At 47.5% G+C, this 20,000-nt stretch overlaps 1 protein-coding gene across 1 annotated transcript in view; it reads right to left on the minus strand.

Moving 5' to 3' along the window:
• LOC138968325 (neurobeachin-like) overlaps positions 1–20,000 on the minus strand; it is a gene marked incomplete in the record, with an annotated part of 320,875 nt that overhangs the window by 14,807 nt on the left and 286,068 nt on the right. Inside the window, 3 exon segments of the mRNA XM_070340879.1 lie at positions 295–384; positions 927–1,021; positions 2,433–2,505. Of these exon segments, the coding sequence (XP_070196980.1) occupies positions 295–384; positions 927–1,021; positions 2,433–2,505 (258 nt within the window).

The following is a 20,000-nucleotide window of genomic DNA, read 5'->3' on the forward strand; positions in this document are numbered from 1 at the left end:
TAATGAAGTTAATTTCAATGAACTTGTGACCTCATGCTCTGCATTTTAAGTCCCCAACCTCTCACGTCTAATACACACAAAACAATTTTATACAATATTAAGACAGACTCTGTGAGTTTCTGACAACAGTACACTCATGAGGAAACACAGTCAAACAACACAAACGGATGGGACAGATATATCTGAATAAAAGGGAGACAGCTCTGGTAGAGTGAAGAGCAACAAGGGAGATAATGGTGGTAGAGTGAAGAGCAACAGGGGCGAGAATGAAGAGCAACAAGGGGGACAACTCACCAGGTGCATAACAGAGCTGCGAGGGGGGTGGGGGTCTGTCAGCAGCTGGGACGGTGTCTGTCCAAAACTGCGAATCTGATTTTCCACAGCCTTGGGTTGAAAAAAAAAAAAAAAAGAATTTGAAATAAATCACATCAAAGCCTCTGATGGCTTTACGATAATCTTGGTAGTTAATCAGTGACATCTGACCAGAAATTCCTATTCCATATTTGAGCATGAATTTCTGAAACAAAATCTTCGATGGTAAAAACATGAGCATACATTCATTATCCACACACTCATAATCATATGAACATATTAATATGAATGCTCAGTCATGACCACAATGACAAATATACCACCCAAAAACAGTATTTACAAACATTTTTTGACATTCGTAGTTGCATATACATAGTAACACTAGGGAGAGAAAGAGAGAGACAAAGAGAGAAAGACAAAGAGAGAGACAGAGAGATAGACAAAGAGAGAGACAAAGAGAGAGAGACAAAGAGAGAGAGACAAAGAGAGAAAGACAAAGAGAGAGACAGAGAGAGAGACAAAGAGAGAGACAGAGAGAGAGACAGAGAGAGAGACAGAGAGAGAGACAGAGAGAGAGACAAAGAGAGACAGACAAAGGGAGAGACCATTCTCACCTCCTTCATGATGGGATCAGAAATGTCATCCAGGTTGACGCTGCCTTCGTACGTCAGGTAGTAAAACATGTTGGTGGATCTCACCGCTTCAGGGCCTGTTATGACCAACAGACAACGTTGCTTAATGACAGTGACCAACAGACAACGTTGCTTTATGACAGTGTCCATGCGCACTTTGGTTGGAGTTTGTTTATAGATTTAATCTGCCTCTCTGTCTCCGTCGCTGTCTCTCACATACACGCAGATACATTCTCTTTCTCTCTAAAACACTGTTTGAAACATTTTCACGCAGGCACGCAAGCATGAACGCACGCACACACACACACACGCACACTCTCTCTTTTTCTTGCTCTTCCTCTCTTACACACACACACATAAGCTCAGCTTTTTTAATAAGCTCCTACAAACAAACAAACACAAATACAAACAAACTATCAACTCCATTCAACTACAAAAGAAAAACATGACACAGCTTTGCGTGCCATCTGCTGTTTTACCGGTCAGAAGACAACAGTAACTGTATTTATGCACATATGCTATGTGCATTAACTACCTGCTGACAGACAATCTGCCCCGAGATACCCCCCTTTTTTACCCCCAATTTAACTCATTGTCTCCCAGGTACGGATATATCCGTACACACTCATATGGCTCTATCTGACCTGGTACGGATATATCCGTACACACACAGTCACTTCAGTCGCTTCCTGTAATGTCGATCTAACGCCTGCATTCCATCGTGTTGATACACAGTTACTACAATTCTGAGTGACCTGCTGCAGCACAGTTGGTCTCAGCTAATAAAAACTTGGTCAACATAGGTGGGGTAGACAGTGTTAAGACGTACAGTGGAACCCCCCTATTAAGACCCCCTCGACGGGCGCTGTGGCGGGGTGGTAAGACGTCGGCCTCTTAATCCGAAGGTCGAGGGTTCGAATCCCGGTCGCGGCCGCCTGGTGGGTTAAGTGTGGAGATTTTTCCGATCTCCCAGGTCAACTTATGTGCAGACCTGCTTAGTGGCTTATCCCCCTTCGTGTGTACACGCAAGCACAAGACCAAGTGCGCACGGAAAAGATCCTGTAATCCATGTCAGAGTTCGGTGGGTTATAGAAACACGAAAATATCCAGCATGCTTCCTCCGAAAGCGGCGTATGGCTGCCTTAATGGCGGGGTAAAAACGGTCATACACGTAAAATTCCACTCGTGCAAAAAACACGAGTGTACGTGGGAGTTTCAGCCCACGAATGCAGAAGAAGAAGAAGAAGAAGAAGACCCCCTCCTTTTAAGACCTGATTTCTCAGACTTGGGAAGATCTTCAAAGCGGAGTTCCACTGTATACACATTGTACAAGTGAAGACAAACAGACAGCACAGCCCACCTTTCTGCTTGTAGCCACTGTATACACATTGTACAAGTGAAGACAAACAGACAGCACAGCCCACCTTTCTGCTTGTAGCCACTGTATACACATTGTACAAGTGAAGACAAACAGACAGCACAGCCCACCTTTCTGCTTGTAGCCAAAGATGAGGTCAATCCAGTGGTGCAACTGGCAGGACACAAATTCTGATTCCAGAGCCTGAAACAGTGTATGAAAAATGATTATGAAAACATACAATAAAAAAAGAAGAACTGTATGTAACTTGAAAGCAAAACACTAGCATTAATCATGCGAATATGTAGAAAGGTGGGAGCTCTGCTGCATGAGGCTTGGTCAAGTTGCAGTTAACCTTCACCGTGCTTCCACCACCAAGAGCCTCACAAAAGTGTCTTTATCTCTATCTGACTTTCTTTTGTGCATTGTTGATGGTGAATGCATGTTAATTTATTTTTAATATACTTTCTTATGTGATAACCAATGTGCTATATTTTCTCAGGACAAAGAACAAATGTTTATTTTGAATGTTTTATGTATGTTATTATTACGGACACAAACGCTCAGCAATGTAATTTCTCTTTTAGAGATTAATAAAGTTATTGTATTGTATTGTATTGTATTGTAAAACTATCAGGAGTGTCGGATTGAGACTTCATGTAATCCTTAAATACCATAGAACCTACCTATCGACTCATTTTTAAACAAACAAATAAACAATGACGTCATTTGAACTACACAGTCCGGACGTTGTGGGTCGTGGACAACCCATGGAATTAAAGAAGGCATTTTATGGTGTTTATCCCTCTTGGGATGGCGTGGGTCGTGTACAACCCATGGAATTAAAGAAGGCATTTTATGGTGTTTATCCCTCTTGGGATGGCGTGGGTCGTGTACAACCCATGGAATTAAAGAAGGCATTTTATGGTGTTTATCCCTCTTGGGATGGCGTGGGTCGTGTACAACCCATACTCTGCAAAGGGGCGGTAAAGAGTGTATCTCTATTAAAATGGCGTATACTTTTTACGTTGAATCTTTCTTCAAAAAAAGATGGGTCGTATACGACCCACATCATCCGGAATGTGTAGTCCAAAGCGTGATCCGGTGAAGGTTAAAGGCTCAGAACGTCCTTCCCGTATAAACAATTTGACTTGCCGTCTCCGATCTGACCAGGCTTGTACATGGGATAAGACCATCCCTCCACTTGGTCACATACCTTTTACATGGGACAAGACCATCCCTCCACTTGGTCACATACCTTTTACATGGGACAAGACCATCCCTCCACTTGGTCACATACCTTTTACATGGGGTGAGACCATCCCTCCACTTGGTCACATACCTTTTACATGGGACAAGACCATCCCTCCACTTGGTCACATACCTTTTACATGGGATAAGACCATCCCTCCACTTGGTCACATACCTTTTACATGGGATAAGACCATCCCTCCACTTGGTCACATACCTTTTACATGGGATAAGACCATCCCTCCACTTGGTCACATACCTTTTACATGGGATAAGACCATCCCTCCACTTGGTCACATACCTTTTACATGGGATAAGACCATCCCTCCACTTGGTCACATACCTTTTACATGGGGTGAGACCATCCCTCCACTTGGTCACATACCTTTTACATGGGACAAGACCATCCCTCCACTTGGTCACATACCTTTTACATGGGATAAGACCATCCCTCCACTTGGTCACATACCTTTTACATGGGATAAGACCATCCCTCCACTTGGTCACATACCTTTTACATGGGACAGGACCATCCCTCCGCTTGGTCACATACCTTTTACATGGGACAAGACCATCCCTCCACTTGGTCACATACCTTTTACATGGGATAAGACCATCCCTCCACTTGGTCACATACCTTTTACATGGGACAAGACCATCCCTCCACTTGGTCACATACCTTTTACATGGGATAAGACCATCCCTCCACTTGGTCACATACCTTTTACATGGGATAAGACCATCCCTCCACTTGGTCACATACCTTTTACATGGGATAAGACCATCCCTCCACTTGGTCACATACCTTTTACATGGGACAAGACCATCCCTCCACTTGGTCACATACCTTTTACATGGGATAAGACCATCCCTCCACTTGGTCACATACCTTTTACATGGGATAAGACCATCCCTCCACTTGGTCACATACCTTTTACATGAGACAAGACCATCCCTCCACTTGGTCACATACCTTTTACATGGGATAAGACCATCCCTCCACTTGGTCACATACCTTTTACATGGGACAAGACCATCCCTCCACTTGGTCACATACCTTTTACATGGGATAAGACCATCCCTCCACTTGGTCACATACCTTTTACATGGGATAAGACCATCCCTCCACTTGGTCACATACCTTTTACATGGGATAAGACCATCCCTCCACTTGGTCACATACCTTTTACATGGGACAAGACCATCCCTCCACTTGGTCACATACCTTTTACATGGGATAAGACCATCCCTCCACTTGGTCACATACCTTTTACATGGGATAAGACCATCCCTCCACTTGGTCACATACCTTTTACATGAGACAAGACCATCCCTCCACTTGGTCACATACCTTTTACATGGGATAAGACCATCCCTCCACTTGGTCACATACCTTTTACATGGGATAAGACCATCCCTCCACTTGGTCACATACCTTTTACATGGGACAAGACCATCCCTCCACTTGGTCACATACCTTTTACATGGGACAAGACCATCCCTCCACTTGGTCACATACCTTTTACATGGGATAAGACCATCCTTCCACTTGGTCACATACCTTTTACATGGGACAAGACCATCCCTCCACTTGGTCACATACCTTTTACATGGGACAAGACCACCCCTCCACTTGGTCACATACCTTTTACATGGGACAAGACCATCCCTCCACTTGGTCACATACCTTTTACATGAGACAAGACCATCCCTCCACTTGGTCACATACCTTTTACATGGGATAAGACCATCCCTCCACTTGGTCACATACCTTTTACATGGGATAAGACCATCCCTCCACTTGGTCACATACCTTTTACATGGGACAAGACCATCCCTCCACTTGGTCACATACCTTTTACATGGGACAAGACCATCCCTCCACTTGGTCACATACCTTTTACATGGGATAAGACCATCCCTCCACTTGGTCACATACCTTTTACATGGGACAAGACCATCCCTCCACTTGGTCACATACCTTTTACATGGGACAAGACCACCCCTCCACTTGGTCACATACCTTTTACATGGGACAAGACCATCCCTCCACTTGGTCACATACCTTTTACATGGGACAAGACCATCCCTCCACTTGGTCACATACCTTTTACATGGGACAAGACCATCCCTCCACTTGGTCACATACCTTTTACATGGGACAAGACCACCCCTCCACTTGGTCACATACCTTTTACATGGGACAAGACCATCCCTCCACTTGGTCACATACCTTTTACATGGGACAAGACCATCCCTCCACTTGGTCACATACCTTTTACATGGGACAAGACCATCCCTCCACTTGGTCACATACCTTTTACATGGGACAAGACCATCCCTCCACTTGGTCACATACCTTTTACATGGGACAAGACCATCCCTCCACTTGGTCACATACCTTTTACATGGGACAAGACCATCCCTCCACTTGGTCACATACCTTTTACATGGGACAAGACCATCCCTCCACTTGGTCACATACCTTTTACATGGGACAAGACCATCCCTCCACTTGGTCACATACCTTTTACATGGGACAAGACCATCCCTCCGCTTGGTCACATACCTTTTACATGGGACAAGACCATCCCTCCACTTGGTCACATACCTTTTACATGGGATAAGACCATCCCTCCACTTGGTCACATACCTTTTACATGGGATAAGACCATCCCTCCACTTGGTCACATACCTTTTACATGGGATAAGACCATCCCTCCACTTGGTCACATACCTTTTACATGGGACAAGACCATCCCTCCACTTGGTCACATACCTTTTACATGGGATAAGACCATCCCTCCACTTGGTCACATACCTTTTACATGGGATAAGACCATCCCTCCACTTGGTCACATACCTTTTACATGGGATAAGACCAGCCCTCCACTTGGTCGCATACCTTTTACATGGGGTGAGACCATCCCTCCACTTGGTCGCATACCTTTTACATGGGACAAGACCACCCCTCCACTTGGTCACATACCTTTTACATGGGACAAGACCATCCCTCCACTTGGTCACATACCTTTTACATGGGATAAGACCATCCCTCCACTTGGTCACATACCTTTTACATGGGACAAGACCATCCCTCCACTTGGTCACACACCTTTTACATGGGATAAGACCATCCCTCCACTTGGTCACATACCTTTTACATGGGATAAGTCCATCCCTCCCCTTGGTCACATACCTTTTACATGGGATAAGACCATCCCTCCACTTGGTCACATACCTTTTACATGGGATAAGACCATCCCTCCACTTGGTCACACACCTTTTACATGGGATAAGACCATCCCTCCACTTGGTCACATACCTTTTACATGGGACAAGACCATCCCTCCGCTTGGTCACATACCTTTTACATGGGACCAGACCATCCCTCCACTTGGTCACATACCTTTTACATGGGACAAGACCATCCCTCCACTTGGTCACATACCTTTTACATGGGACAAGACCATCCCTCCACTTGGTCACATACCTTTTGGTTTAAGCGTGTTTATTCAAATTCACATACACACGTTTCAAACAATAACAACATTGAGAACGTTAACAAGCAGATTGCTTATGGACACGTTCTTGAACTTATAATCAATACACATTCAGATAGCAAAACATGGCGAACAAGTGATAGCTTCAACACTTATCTTGATAATCTTTAATTATATTTTATACAAATAGGGTAAAGAGAGAGAGAGAGAGAGAAAGAGAGAGAGAGAGAGAGAGAGAGAGAGAGAGAGAGAGGGGGAGAGGGAGAGAGAGAGAGGGAGGGAGAGAATGCCTGGCTACATCAATTGCACAGTTAATATAATATCAGCCGAAGCGATTAGTTAACATAACATAGTCTTGTACAACAGAGAATATTTTCGTGTTCAAAGATATAGTTAAATTAAAAATTTTAATAATAAATTTTCATTTGATTAATATACTTACCCAACTCACATATAGCAATTAACCCATAGTTCAGTGCTGATATCGCTGTACGCGTCCCCTTAGCAACAAGGAAGACGCCTCTAAAAAAGAGTGACCGAGACCCGTAAGGGTATCCAAGTCAGCCCGTAAGGGAGGCTGCCTTCCATATGCGCGCGCATATGCCGCCATCTTGTCATTCTACACGAAGCCCAACTCACTACTTTTTTAGACCCCCATACCCCCCACAGCGGGGAGGCGGGAGGGAATAAACGATGTGAGTTGGGTAAGTATATTAATCAAATGAAAATTTATTATTAAAATTTTTAATTAAATTACATATCTTACCCAACTCACATATAGCAGATTGCTACTATAGGAGGAGGGTACTTACCAACTTAAGACCGCAGGACCTGCCCTGCAGCCACGAGAGCCGGCAAAGCCGCACTGCCATCTTGCCGCCTTGCAGCAATGTCTCTCAAATAAAAATTGATGAACACGTCCTCAGATTTCCAGTAAGCCGCCGCCAGGACCTCTGATAGGCGCCCTGAGCGAAGCACGGCCACAGAAGACGCCCAAGCCCTCGCTTCGTGCGTCCTGGCTGACGTAAGAGGAAGCACCGCCCTGACCTCGCCAGACTGGCGTTGCCACCATCCATACGCTTGCTTAATGGTCAGTGAAACCCATTTAGTCAAGGTGACCTTCGAGATATCCTTCGCTCGCACAGTGTTGAGGGATATAAACAGTAATTTCTGAGTTTCCGAGCGAATCGGCGAAGACCTAGACAGGTAGCTGCTTAACGCCCTGACAGGACAATTTGACAGATCGGGGTCTCCAGGAGCGAGTATATCGCTCAAGGGTGGAATACGAATGCAAGGCGAAGCCTGACCGGGCTTTTGATTTTTAGCGAGAAAATTAGACGTAAATCTCAAAGAGTAGGAGCCATCCCCCTCCAGGGAAATATCTTTAGCGAGACCAGAAAGTGCGTGCACCTCGCTACCCCTCCTAGCCGTGGCCAGCAAGACCAAAAACAGAGTTTTTCTCGTCAAATTAGGTAAACTAGCCAACCGGAGAGGCTCAAAGTCCTCCGATGCAAGGAAACGGAGAACCACAAACAGATCCCAGGCAGGGAGCTGTGATCTTGAGAGAGCTGCATCAAGGGCAGCTCCCTTAAGCACGCTTGAAATGACACCGTCAAGATTGATCTTTCGACCGAGCTGTCTAAGCGTGGAAGAAATCGCAGACCTTCTAACTCGCAGTGAAGAAGGAGAGACCCCCCTACTAGCCAACCAAGAGAGGTGGTTGGCTACCTCCATGGACCTTGGGGAAAGATGTTGAACCTTATTCTCAGAGCACCACTTGGCCCATGCAGCCCAATGAGAAGAGTAAACGGAGCTAGTTGAGTCTCTGTGTGCTTTCTGTACCAGTTTCAAAGTTGTGGCCGAGGCCCCGGCACGACGCAGAGCGATTCTGACAGAATCCAGCCGTGAAGCTGCAACGCTTGCGGATTCTCGTGCGGGACCCCTGACCTGGGCTGTAACAGGTCGCCCCTTCGAACGCCTAGAGGAATGGGTGGGCGCACTGCCAGCCGCAGAAGGTCCGGATACCAGTGCTGGCTGGGCCAAAGAGGAGCAACCAGCACCAGCGCTGGCTTTTCCAGATCCACTTTTCTTACTACCTTCCCTAGCAGGCAAAACGGAGGAAAAGCATACGCCTGCAGATTTGACCAATCCAGATCCAACGCGTTCACCGCCCACGCCAGAGGGTCCGGGAACGGTGAGACGAAAAGGGGAAGCCTGGTGGAGAATCTCGTTGCAAACAGATCTATGCAAGGCTTGTCTACTTGAACCCAAAGGCGGTCCAACGCCTGGTGGGAGAGGGTCCATTCTGAGTGCAGAACCTTGTCCCCCCGACTGAGGGCATCCGCCAAAACATTGAGCGTGCCCTTCAGGTACTTGGCTGAGAGAAGTATGTTGTGCGAGCTGCACCAAACCAACAGACGGCAAGCGCTCTCCGACAGCTTCTGCGAGCGTGTGCCCCCCTGCCGATTTATGTAAGCGGCCACAGTCGTATTGTCCGTGTGGACTTGAACATGACTGCCCCCCAGAAGCGGCAGGAAAGCCTGTAAACCCAGAGACACAGCCTCCAGCTCCAGCACGTTTATGTGCTGTGGAGCTAGGGAGAGATCCCACAGGCCTGAGGCTGTCTGATCGGCCAGATGAGCACCCCAGCCTGTCATGGATGCATCTGTAACAAGAATGTTCTCCGGCGCCGGAGGAACGATCGGAACACCCTGAGAGACCCAGGGGAGCAGCCAAACACTTGTAGTGTTGTTGAACCAACTCCCCAGTCCTATGCGAACATTCCAGCCCTGAGAGGCTTGGTCCCACTGCCTCCTCAAAGCCGCCTGAAACGGCCTCTTGTGGACCCTGCCTAGAGGCACAAGGGGAGCCATCGATTCCATCTGCCCCAGTAGGGAGGACAACTCCCGGGCCGTGGACACACTCTTTCCTTTCAACGAGCGAACCAAGTTCTGAAGCTTGTCCACCCTCTTTTGAGAGGGACGGACTAACCACTCCACCGTATCGAAATCCATGCCCAGGTAAGTGAAGCGTTGGGATGGTTCTAACTCTGACTTCCCTAGATTGACTGTAAAGCCCAGCTGAGCCGCCAGGTCGAGAACCCTCGCAGTCTGAGTTCTGCACATGTACTGGTCCTGATGCAGATTCAACCAATCGTCTAAATACGCCCGTAGGCGTACCCCCTCTTGTCTGACAAGGGAGCAAAGTTGGCGAACGACCAGCGTGAAGATCCAGGGGGCCAGGGAAAGCCCGAAGGGGAGTGCCCGAAATTGAAACACTTTCTCGCCCCACAGAAAGCGCAGCCATTTCCTGTCTTGAACATGCATGAGCACATGGAAATATGCGTCGGTGAGATCCACCGACGTGGCCCAATCTCCCGGACGCAGAGCTTCCCTTACAGAGAGAGGAGTCTCCATGACAAACTTGACTACCCGTAGGTATTTGTTCAGGGTGGACAGGTCCAAAACAGGCCTCCATGCCCCTGAGGCTTTGGGCACCACGAACAGCCTGCCGTAAAAGCCGAGGGACTCTCGATCTCGAACTTCCTCTATCGCACCCTTCAGGAGTAGGGAAGCCACCTCCGCATGAACGGCTGACTTGGCTTCCGGGTCCACGGGATATCTGAAAGGCGGAGGTATCCTGGACAGAGGTGCCTTCCCCTCTGCCCAGAGGAGACGGAATCCCGAACGCACTATTCCCAAAATCCACCGGCTGGACACCAGGCGTGTCCAGGCGGCCAAGGCCCTGGAGGGGCCACCCGCCGCCACCACGGCGGGGGTTACTGGGAATAGTGGCTCGGGAGACCCTCATTGGGGGTGAGGCTTGTGCCCCGACCCCCGAGAACCCCCAAAGGAGCCTCTCTTCGGGTAAGGCGCGCCTCGCCCCCTACCCCGAAAAGAGGTGGACTGACTTTGCATCTTGCCCCCCCCAGACGAAGAAGGCTGAGCCTTACTCTGGGAGGTAGGCTTGCTCTGAACCTTCTGAAAGCCGTGGTGAGCAATCCTTGCAATAGCCAGATCCCTAGCGTCCTGGGTTTCCTTCTGCAAAGCGTCCAAAGAGGAAGTACCCAGCAGCGACCCTTCCGTAAACGGGGATACCTTAAGTCTGTCAATGGTACCCCTGTCTCGGATCTTTGAACCCGCCAAAAAGGCAGTTCTGCGGGAATGTACAGCATGCCCGTAAAGCCTGGCTGCCAAGCTCAATTGTTCCTGAGAGACCTTGGCCAGCGTCGCCAACAGAGTTGTCACATCCTCCTGGGAGGCGTCGTAACGGAACTCAAACGGGTCTAACGATGAAGCGATAGACCTAGACAAAGAGCGTTGGAGAGAACTAGAGACGGAACCCAACTCGAGCAGAGATCTACCCGTCTCCTCCAAAGCCTGAAGAGCAGACTCCGTGTAAGGGACTGCTCTATCCCTGGCATACCCGTCCTCCCGCAGAGAAAGCAGTTCCGGAGTCACCGGTAGAACTGATCTCGGCAAAGCGAAAGAGTCAAGTAGAGCGACGGGACGAACCGACAGTTTAGAGCTCTTTGAGAGCGCAGAACAAGGAACGTGTTGACCCGCTTTAGCCAACCAGGGGCCCACCACCTCCGGCGCCTCCCCATGCTGTGACAACAGCGGAAAGGCATCGGACATAGCTCGTCCTTTCGCAAAAACCTTCGACATCTCGACCGCCAAAGAGGGGGACTCCCGGAATCGGAACGAACTTTTCGGTTCCTTAGCACTCCTGAAATCCCCTAAGGCAGAAGGAGGATGGACAAACTGAGATTTGTTCACCGCCACCTCCTCCTCGAGATATTTCGAAGCCACTCCAGCCGCCAGAGCCACCGCATCTGGCAGCTGCCGTGGCAAAAAGAATCCAGCACCTTCAGCCTGAGAGGCGGCACCGTCATCCAGGTAGCCGTCGTGCCCTTCCGTGCACTCCGGAGACTGGTCCCCGTACTGACTAACAGAGTCAAGTCCAGAGCCAGCCATACTACCACCAACTTCCTGCCCCCTGGGCGGAAGCAGATGCCCTTCAACCTGACTACGGCCAGGAAGAATAGGAACATCTGTTCGCTTGTCAGGGCTCTTCGCACCCACTGACACCCCGACTAAGCGGTGGATATCAGCCGATGTTTCAGAACTTTCACCTGGGATGAGACCCGAGGCTACTCCCTCAAGACAACGCTCACGTGGAGTGCACATACCTTGTGAAGAAGAACGGACACCGGCCGGAGACCCCACGGGAGCCTGAGAGATCCCATCCTGAGACGCATGCACGTCCGCCCTCGTAACAGTAGCAGAGGGAGGCAAACGCACACTGGCCAGCGACGACGTACCACCGACCCCTGCCGGCAGCGCACGTATCTCCGCCTTAGTTGACGAAACTTCAGCCGCTAAGGCCGAAACCTGAGAGCTTAATGTCAAAAGCAAAGAAGCAAAATCCGCAGATGCAAGCCCAGAACCTACAGGCGAGACATCCCCTACAACATGCTTAACCCCGAGCAAGGGCTTCTCCGTAGGTTTAGCAGACGAACCGGAAACTCCGGGCACGCCAACAACAACATCACTACATTTTTTGGATTCTGAACCCGAAAGAGACACGGACGTATCGCCGTGCGTTTTAGAACTTCTAGAACTTCTAGAGCTTTTCTTAACAGGAGAGGGCGAAGCAGCTACATGTTTAGATGTTGACCTCTTCCCGTCCGCATTGTCGGCCATGATGAAAACAACTCACAAACAAATTTGGAAAAAATTTTGTAAGTCCGAAAACAAGCCAACAATGCCGCCAAAATTCAGGTAAAAAATGGAAAGATCTCACCTCAACAGCAAATGCGAAGTCCGGTGACAAGAAGACACCAAGGGGAACACAAACCAGGTCTGGAAGACCAAGCAAGTAGGCTGAAAACACAGCCGGAGCGTACCAAACACGACCAGCTCCACTGATCGCTGAGAGTAGAATGACAAGATGGCGGCATATGCGCGCGCATATGGAAGGCAGCCTCCCTTACGGGCTGACTTGGATACCCTTACGGGTCTCGGTCACTCTTTTTTAGAGTCGTCTTCCTTGTTGCTAAGGGGACGCGTACAGCGATATCAGCACTGAACTATGGGTTAATTGCTATATGTGAGTTGGGTAAGATATGTAATTTAATCAGTATTTCCAAACAAGAGTGTTTTGCAGTCCAGAACGTGTGTTGGCAGACTATTGAATAAAATGGTTCTATGTTCTTTAAATTTTGGACAATGTAATAAGAAATGTTCAGAATCTTCCGGGCATGCTCCACACGTACATTCTAAATTATCAGAGAGGTGTCGGTTAACTAAGTCTTGTTGCAAATCGCTCATGTTTAATCTCAACCTGCTGTGAAGTACCTGTCCCTGGCGGTTGCCTAGATAATAATACGGTGGAACAACAACATCTCCATCGGTCAAATACCTTTTAAATTCACCAACTGACTGCGTTTGTTGTATATTTTCTGGAAGATTATTCCACAAAGCTGTCGTTGAAGGAAAAAATGAAGATTTATATAACTCACTTCTGCACAATGGAAACTTACGTTCAAGAGGGCGTCGTCTGTGGTAAGGATTTACATCGGAAACCAGGACCGGCAGTTTGGAATATAAATATTCTGGGGTTAAACGATTTACAATTTTATAATACAGCAAAAGTTTATGACGACGTCGCCTTTCTTTCAGGGGCACAAAACCCGATTCGTTATACAGTTTTTGGTGGCTTGTGCCACGTACTGCACCTACAATGATTCGGATTGCATCGAGATGCAATGTCTCCAACTCGTCTGCCAAACACTGTGTACAGTTATCCCAGATCACGTCCGCATAATCAAACAATGGTAACATAAAGGATTTATATATAACTTCAAGTGATTTCCTGTTTAAACGATGCTTGAATAAACCAAAACACGCAATTGACTTTCTACATTTAGCAATTAGACTTTTTATGCGGGAATCCCATTTACAATTACCTTGTAGAATGACGCCAAGGTGCTTGTGATTTTCAACATCAACTAAGTGTGCATCTTCGAAATACAATGGTGGAAGTAAAACATTTTGTTGCCTACAAATGTCCAACAATTCTGTCTTTTGACAATTAAAAGTGACTTTCCATTTAGAAGCCCATGTGCGAATTTTATCCAAATCAGAATTCAAAATCTCTGCTCGTACATCATCGTTATCTAAACTTAAGTACATACTCGTATCGTCTGCAAAGAGTTTCAACACTGATTCAAGACCAACACCAATATCGTTAATATAAATGAGAAATAAAAGAGGTCCTAAGACAGAACCCTGAGGGACACCAGCAGAAGGGGTAGCATAACTTGATTTGGTTCCTTTCAATACTACTGCTTGTCTGCGATCGCTCAAGTAATGTTCAAACCAAACAAGCAAGGGACCTCTTATACCTATCGCCTCAAGCTTGTGGAGCAGACCGCGATGCCAGACTTTATCAAAAGCTTTGGATACATCAAAAAATATTGCCTGTGACATAATGTTTTTATCAAGTGCAACACAAAAATCATCATATATACTCAATAGTTGATAAACAGTCGAATCACCAGCAATAAAACCAGATTGGCAGTGTGTAATCAAATCATAATTTTTCAAATAACCAAACACACGGATTTGTATACATTTTTCAAGCACCTTCCCAATACAACTCAGCACATACCTTTTACATGGGACAAGACCATCCCTCCACTTGGTCACATACCTTTTACATGGGACCAGACCATCCCTCCACTTGGTCACATACCTTTTACATGGGACAAGACCATCCCTCCACTTGGTCACATACCTTTTACATGGGACAAGACCATCCCTCCGCTTGGTCACATACCTTTTACATGGGACAAGACCATCCCTCCACTTGGTCACATACCTTTTACATGGGACCAGACCATCCCTCCACTTGGTCACATACCTTTTACATGAGACAAGACCATCCCTCCACTTGGTCACATACCTTTTACATGGGATAAGACCATCCCTCCACTTGGTCACATACCTTTTACATGGGATAAGACCAGCCCTCCACTTGGTCACATACCTTTTACATGGGATAAGACCATCCCTCCACTTGGTCACATACCTTTTACATGGGATAAAACCATCCCTCCACTTGGTCACATACCTTTTACATGGGATAAGACCATCCCTCCACTTGGTCACATACCTTTTACATGGGGTGAGACCACCCCTCCACTTGGTCACATACCTTTTACATGGGACAAGACCATCCCTCCGCTTGGTCACATACCTTTTACATGGGACAAGACCATCCCTCCGCTTGGTCACATACCTTTTACATGGGACAAGACCATCCCTCCACTTGGTCACATACCTTTTACATTGGACAAGACCATCCCTCCGCTTGGTCACATACCTTTTACATTGGACAAGACCATCCCTCCGCTTGGTCACATACCTTTTACATGGGACAAGACCATCCCTCCGCTTGGTCACATACCTTTTACATGGGACAAGACCATCCCTCCACTTGGTCACATACCTTTTACATTGGACAAGACCATCCCTCCGCTTGGTCACATACCTTTTACATTGGACAAGACCATCCCTCCGCTTGGTCACATACCTTTTACATTGGACAAGACCATCCCTCCGCTTGGTCACATACCTTTTACATGAGACAAGACCATCCCTCCGCTTGGTCACATACCTTTTACATGGGACAAGACCATCCCTCCGCTTGGTCACATACCTTTTACATGGGATAAGACCATCCCTCCGCTTGGTCACATACCTTTTACATTGGACAAGACCATCCCTCCGCTTGGTCACATACCTTTTACATGAGACAAGACCATCCCTCCGCTTGGTCACATACCTTTTACATTGGACAAGACCATCCCTCCGCTTGGTCACATACCTTTTACATGAGACAAGACCATCCCTCCGCTTGGTCACATACCTTTTACATGGGACAAGACCATCCCTCCGCTTGGTCACATACCTTTTACATGAGACAAGACCATCCCTCCACTTGGTCACATACCTTTTACATGAGACAAGACCATCCCTCCGCTTGGTCACATACCTTTTACATGGGACAAGACCATCCCTCCGCTTGGTCACATACCTTTTACATGGGATAAGAACATCCCTCCGCTTGGTCACATACCTTTTACATGGGACAAGACCATCCCTCCGCTTGGTCACATACCTTTTACATGGGACAAGACCATCCCTCCGCTTGGTCACATACCTTTTACATGGGACAAGACCATCCCTCCGCTTGGTCACATACATTTTACATGGGATAAGACCATCCCTCCACTTGGTCACATACCTTTTACATGGGACAAGACCATCCCTCCGCTTGGTCACATACCTTTTACATGGGATAAGACCATCCCTCCGCTGGGTCACATACCTTTTACATGGGACAAGACCATCCCTCCGCTTGGTCACATACCTTTTACATGGGACAAGACCATCCCTCCGCTTGGTCACATACCTTTTACATGGGACAAGACCATCCCTCCGCTTGGTCACATACCTTTTACATGGGATAAGACCATACCTCCACTTGGTCACATACCTTTTACATGGGACAAGACCATCCCTCCGCTTGGTCACATACCTTTTACATGGGATAAGACCATCCCTCCACTTGGTCACATACCTTTTACATGGGACAAGACCATCCCTCCACTTGGTCACATACCTTTTACATGGGACAAGACCATCCCTCCGCTTGGTCACATACCTTTTACATGGGATAAGACCATCCCTCCGCTTGGTCACATACCTTTTACATGGGACAAGACCATCCCTCCGCTTGGTCACATACCTTTTACATGAGACAAGACCATCCCTCCACTTGGTCACATACCTTTTACATGGGACAAGACCATCCCTCCACTTGGTCACATACCTTTTACATGAGACAAGACCATCCCTCCGCTTGGTCACATACCTTTTACATGGGACAAGACCATCCCTCCGCTTGGTCACATACCTTTTACATGGGATAAGACCATCCCTCCGCTTGGTCACATACCTTTTACATGGGACAAGACCATCCCTCCGCTTGGTCACATACCTTTTACATGGGACAAGACCATCCCTCCGCTTGGTCACATACCTTTTACATGGGACAAGACCATCCCTCCGCTTGGTCACATACATTTTACATGGGATAAGACCATCCCTCCACTTGGTCACATACCTTTTACATGGGACAAGACCATCCCTCCGCTTGGTCACATACCTTTTACATGGGATAAGACCATCCCTCCGCTTGGTCACATACCTTTTACATGGGACAAGACCATCCCTCCGCTTGGTCACATACCTTTTACATGGGACAAGACCATCCCTCCGCTTGGTCACATACCTTTTACATGGGACAAGACCATCCCTCCGCTTGGTCACATACCTTTTACATGGGACAAGACCATCCCTCCGCTTGGTCACATACCTTTTACATGGGACAAGACCATCCCTCCGCTTGGTCACATACCTTTTACATGGGATAAGACCATCCCTCCACTTGGTCACATACCTTTTACATGGGACAAGACCATCCCTCCGCTTGGTCACATACCTTTTACATGGGATAAGACCATCCCTCCACTTGGTCACATACCTTTTACATGGGATAAGACCATCCCTCCACTTGGTCACATACCTTTTACATGGGATAAGACCATCCCTCCACTTGGTCACATACCTTTTACATGGGATAAGACCATCCCTCCACTTGGTCACATACCTTTTACATGGGACAAGACCATCCCTCCACTTGGTCACATACCTTTTACATGGGATAAGACCATCCCTCCACTTGGTCACATACCTTTTACATGGGATAAGACCATCCCTCCACTTGGTCACATACCTTTTACATGGGACAAGACCATCCCTCCGCTTGGTCACATACCTTTTACATGGGATAAGACCATCCCTCCGCTTGGTCACATACCTTTTACATGGGATAAGACCATCCCTCCGCTTGGTCACATACCTTTTACATGGGACAAGACCATCCCTCCGCTTGGTCACATACCTTTTACATGGGATATGACCATCCCTCCGCTTGGTCACATACCTTTTACATGGGATATGACCATCCCTCCGCTTGGTCACATACCTTTTACATGGGATATGACCATCCCTCCGCTTGGTCACATACCTTTTACATGGGATATGACCATCCCTCCGCTTGGTCACATACCTTTTACATGGGATAAGACCATCCCTCCGCTTGGTCACATACCTTTTACATGGGACAAGACCATCCCTCCACTTGGTCACATACCTTTTACATGGGATAAGACCATCCCTCCGCTTGGTCACATACCTTTTACATGGGACAAGACCATCCCTCCGCTTGGTCACATACCTTTTACATGGGACAAGACCATCCCTCCGCTTGGTCACATACCTTTTACATGGGACAAGACCATCCCTCCGCTTGGTCACATACCTTTTACATGGGATAAGACCATCCCTCCACTTGGTCACATACCTTTTACATGGGACAAGACCATCCCTCCGCTTGGTCACATACCTTTTACATGGGATAAGACCATCCCTCCACTTGGTCACATACCTTTTACATGGGATAAGACCATCCCTCCACTTGGTCACATACCTTTTACATGGGATAAGACCATCCCTCCACTTGGTCACATACCTTTTACATGGGATAAGACCATCCCTCCACTTGGTCACATACCTTTTACATGGGACAAGACCATCCCTCCACTTGGTCACATACCTTTTACATGGGATAAGACCATCCCTCCACTTGGTCACATACCTTTTACATGGGATAAGACCATCCCTCCACTTGGTCACATACCTTTTACATGGGACAAGACCATCCCTCCGCTTGGTCACATACCTTTTACATGGGATAAGACCATCCCTCCGCTTGGTCACATACCTTTTACATGGGATAAGACCATCCCTCCGCTTGGTCACATACCTTTTACATGGGACAAGACCATCCCTCCGCTTGGTCACATACCTTTTACATGGGATAAGACCATCCCTCCGCTTGGTCACATACCTTTTACATGGGATAAGACCATCCCTCCGCTTGGTCACATACCTTTTACATGGGATAAGACCATCCCTCCGCTTGGTCACATACCTTTTACATGGGATAAGACCATCCCTCCGCTTGGTCACATACCTTTTACATGGGATAAGACCATCCCTCCGCTTGGTCACATACCTTTTACATGGGACAAGACCATCCCTCCACTTGGTCACATACCTTTTACATGGGATAAGACCATCCCTCCGCTTGGTCACATACCTTTTACATGGGACAAGACCATCCCTCCGCTTGGTCACATACCTTTTACATGGGATAAGACCATCCCTCCACTTGGTCACATACCTTTTACATGGGATAAGACCATCCCTCCACTTGGTCACATACCTTTTACATGGGACAAGACCATCCCTCCGCTTGGTCACATACCTTTTACATGGGATAAGACCATCCCTCCGCTTGGTCACATACCTTTTACATGGGACAAGACCATCCCTCCGCTTGGTCACATACCTTTTACATGGGATAAGACCATCCCTCCACTTGGTCACATACCTTTTACATGGGACAAGACCATCCCTCCACTTGGTCACATACCTTTTACATGGGACAAGACCATCCCTCCGCTTGGTCACATACCTTTTACATTGGACAAGACCATCCCTCCGCTTGGTCACATACCTTTTACATGGGACAAGACCATCCCTCCACTTGGTCACATACCTTTTACATGGGACAAGACCATCCCTCCACTTGGTCACATACCTTTTACATGGGACAAGACCATCCCTCCACTTGGTCACATACCTTTTACATGGGACAAGACCATCCCTCCACTTGGTCACATACCTTTTACATGGGACAAGACCATCCCTCCACTTGGTCACATACCTTTTACATGGGATAAGACCA

This window comes from Littorina saxatilis, linkage group LG6, assembly GCF_037325665.1.
Source record: "Littorina saxatilis isolate snail1 linkage group LG6, US_GU_Lsax_2.0, whole genome shotgun sequence".
Taxonomy (NCBI): Eukaryota; Metazoa; Mollusca; class Gastropoda; order Littorinimorpha; family Littorinidae; genus Littorina; species Littorina saxatilis.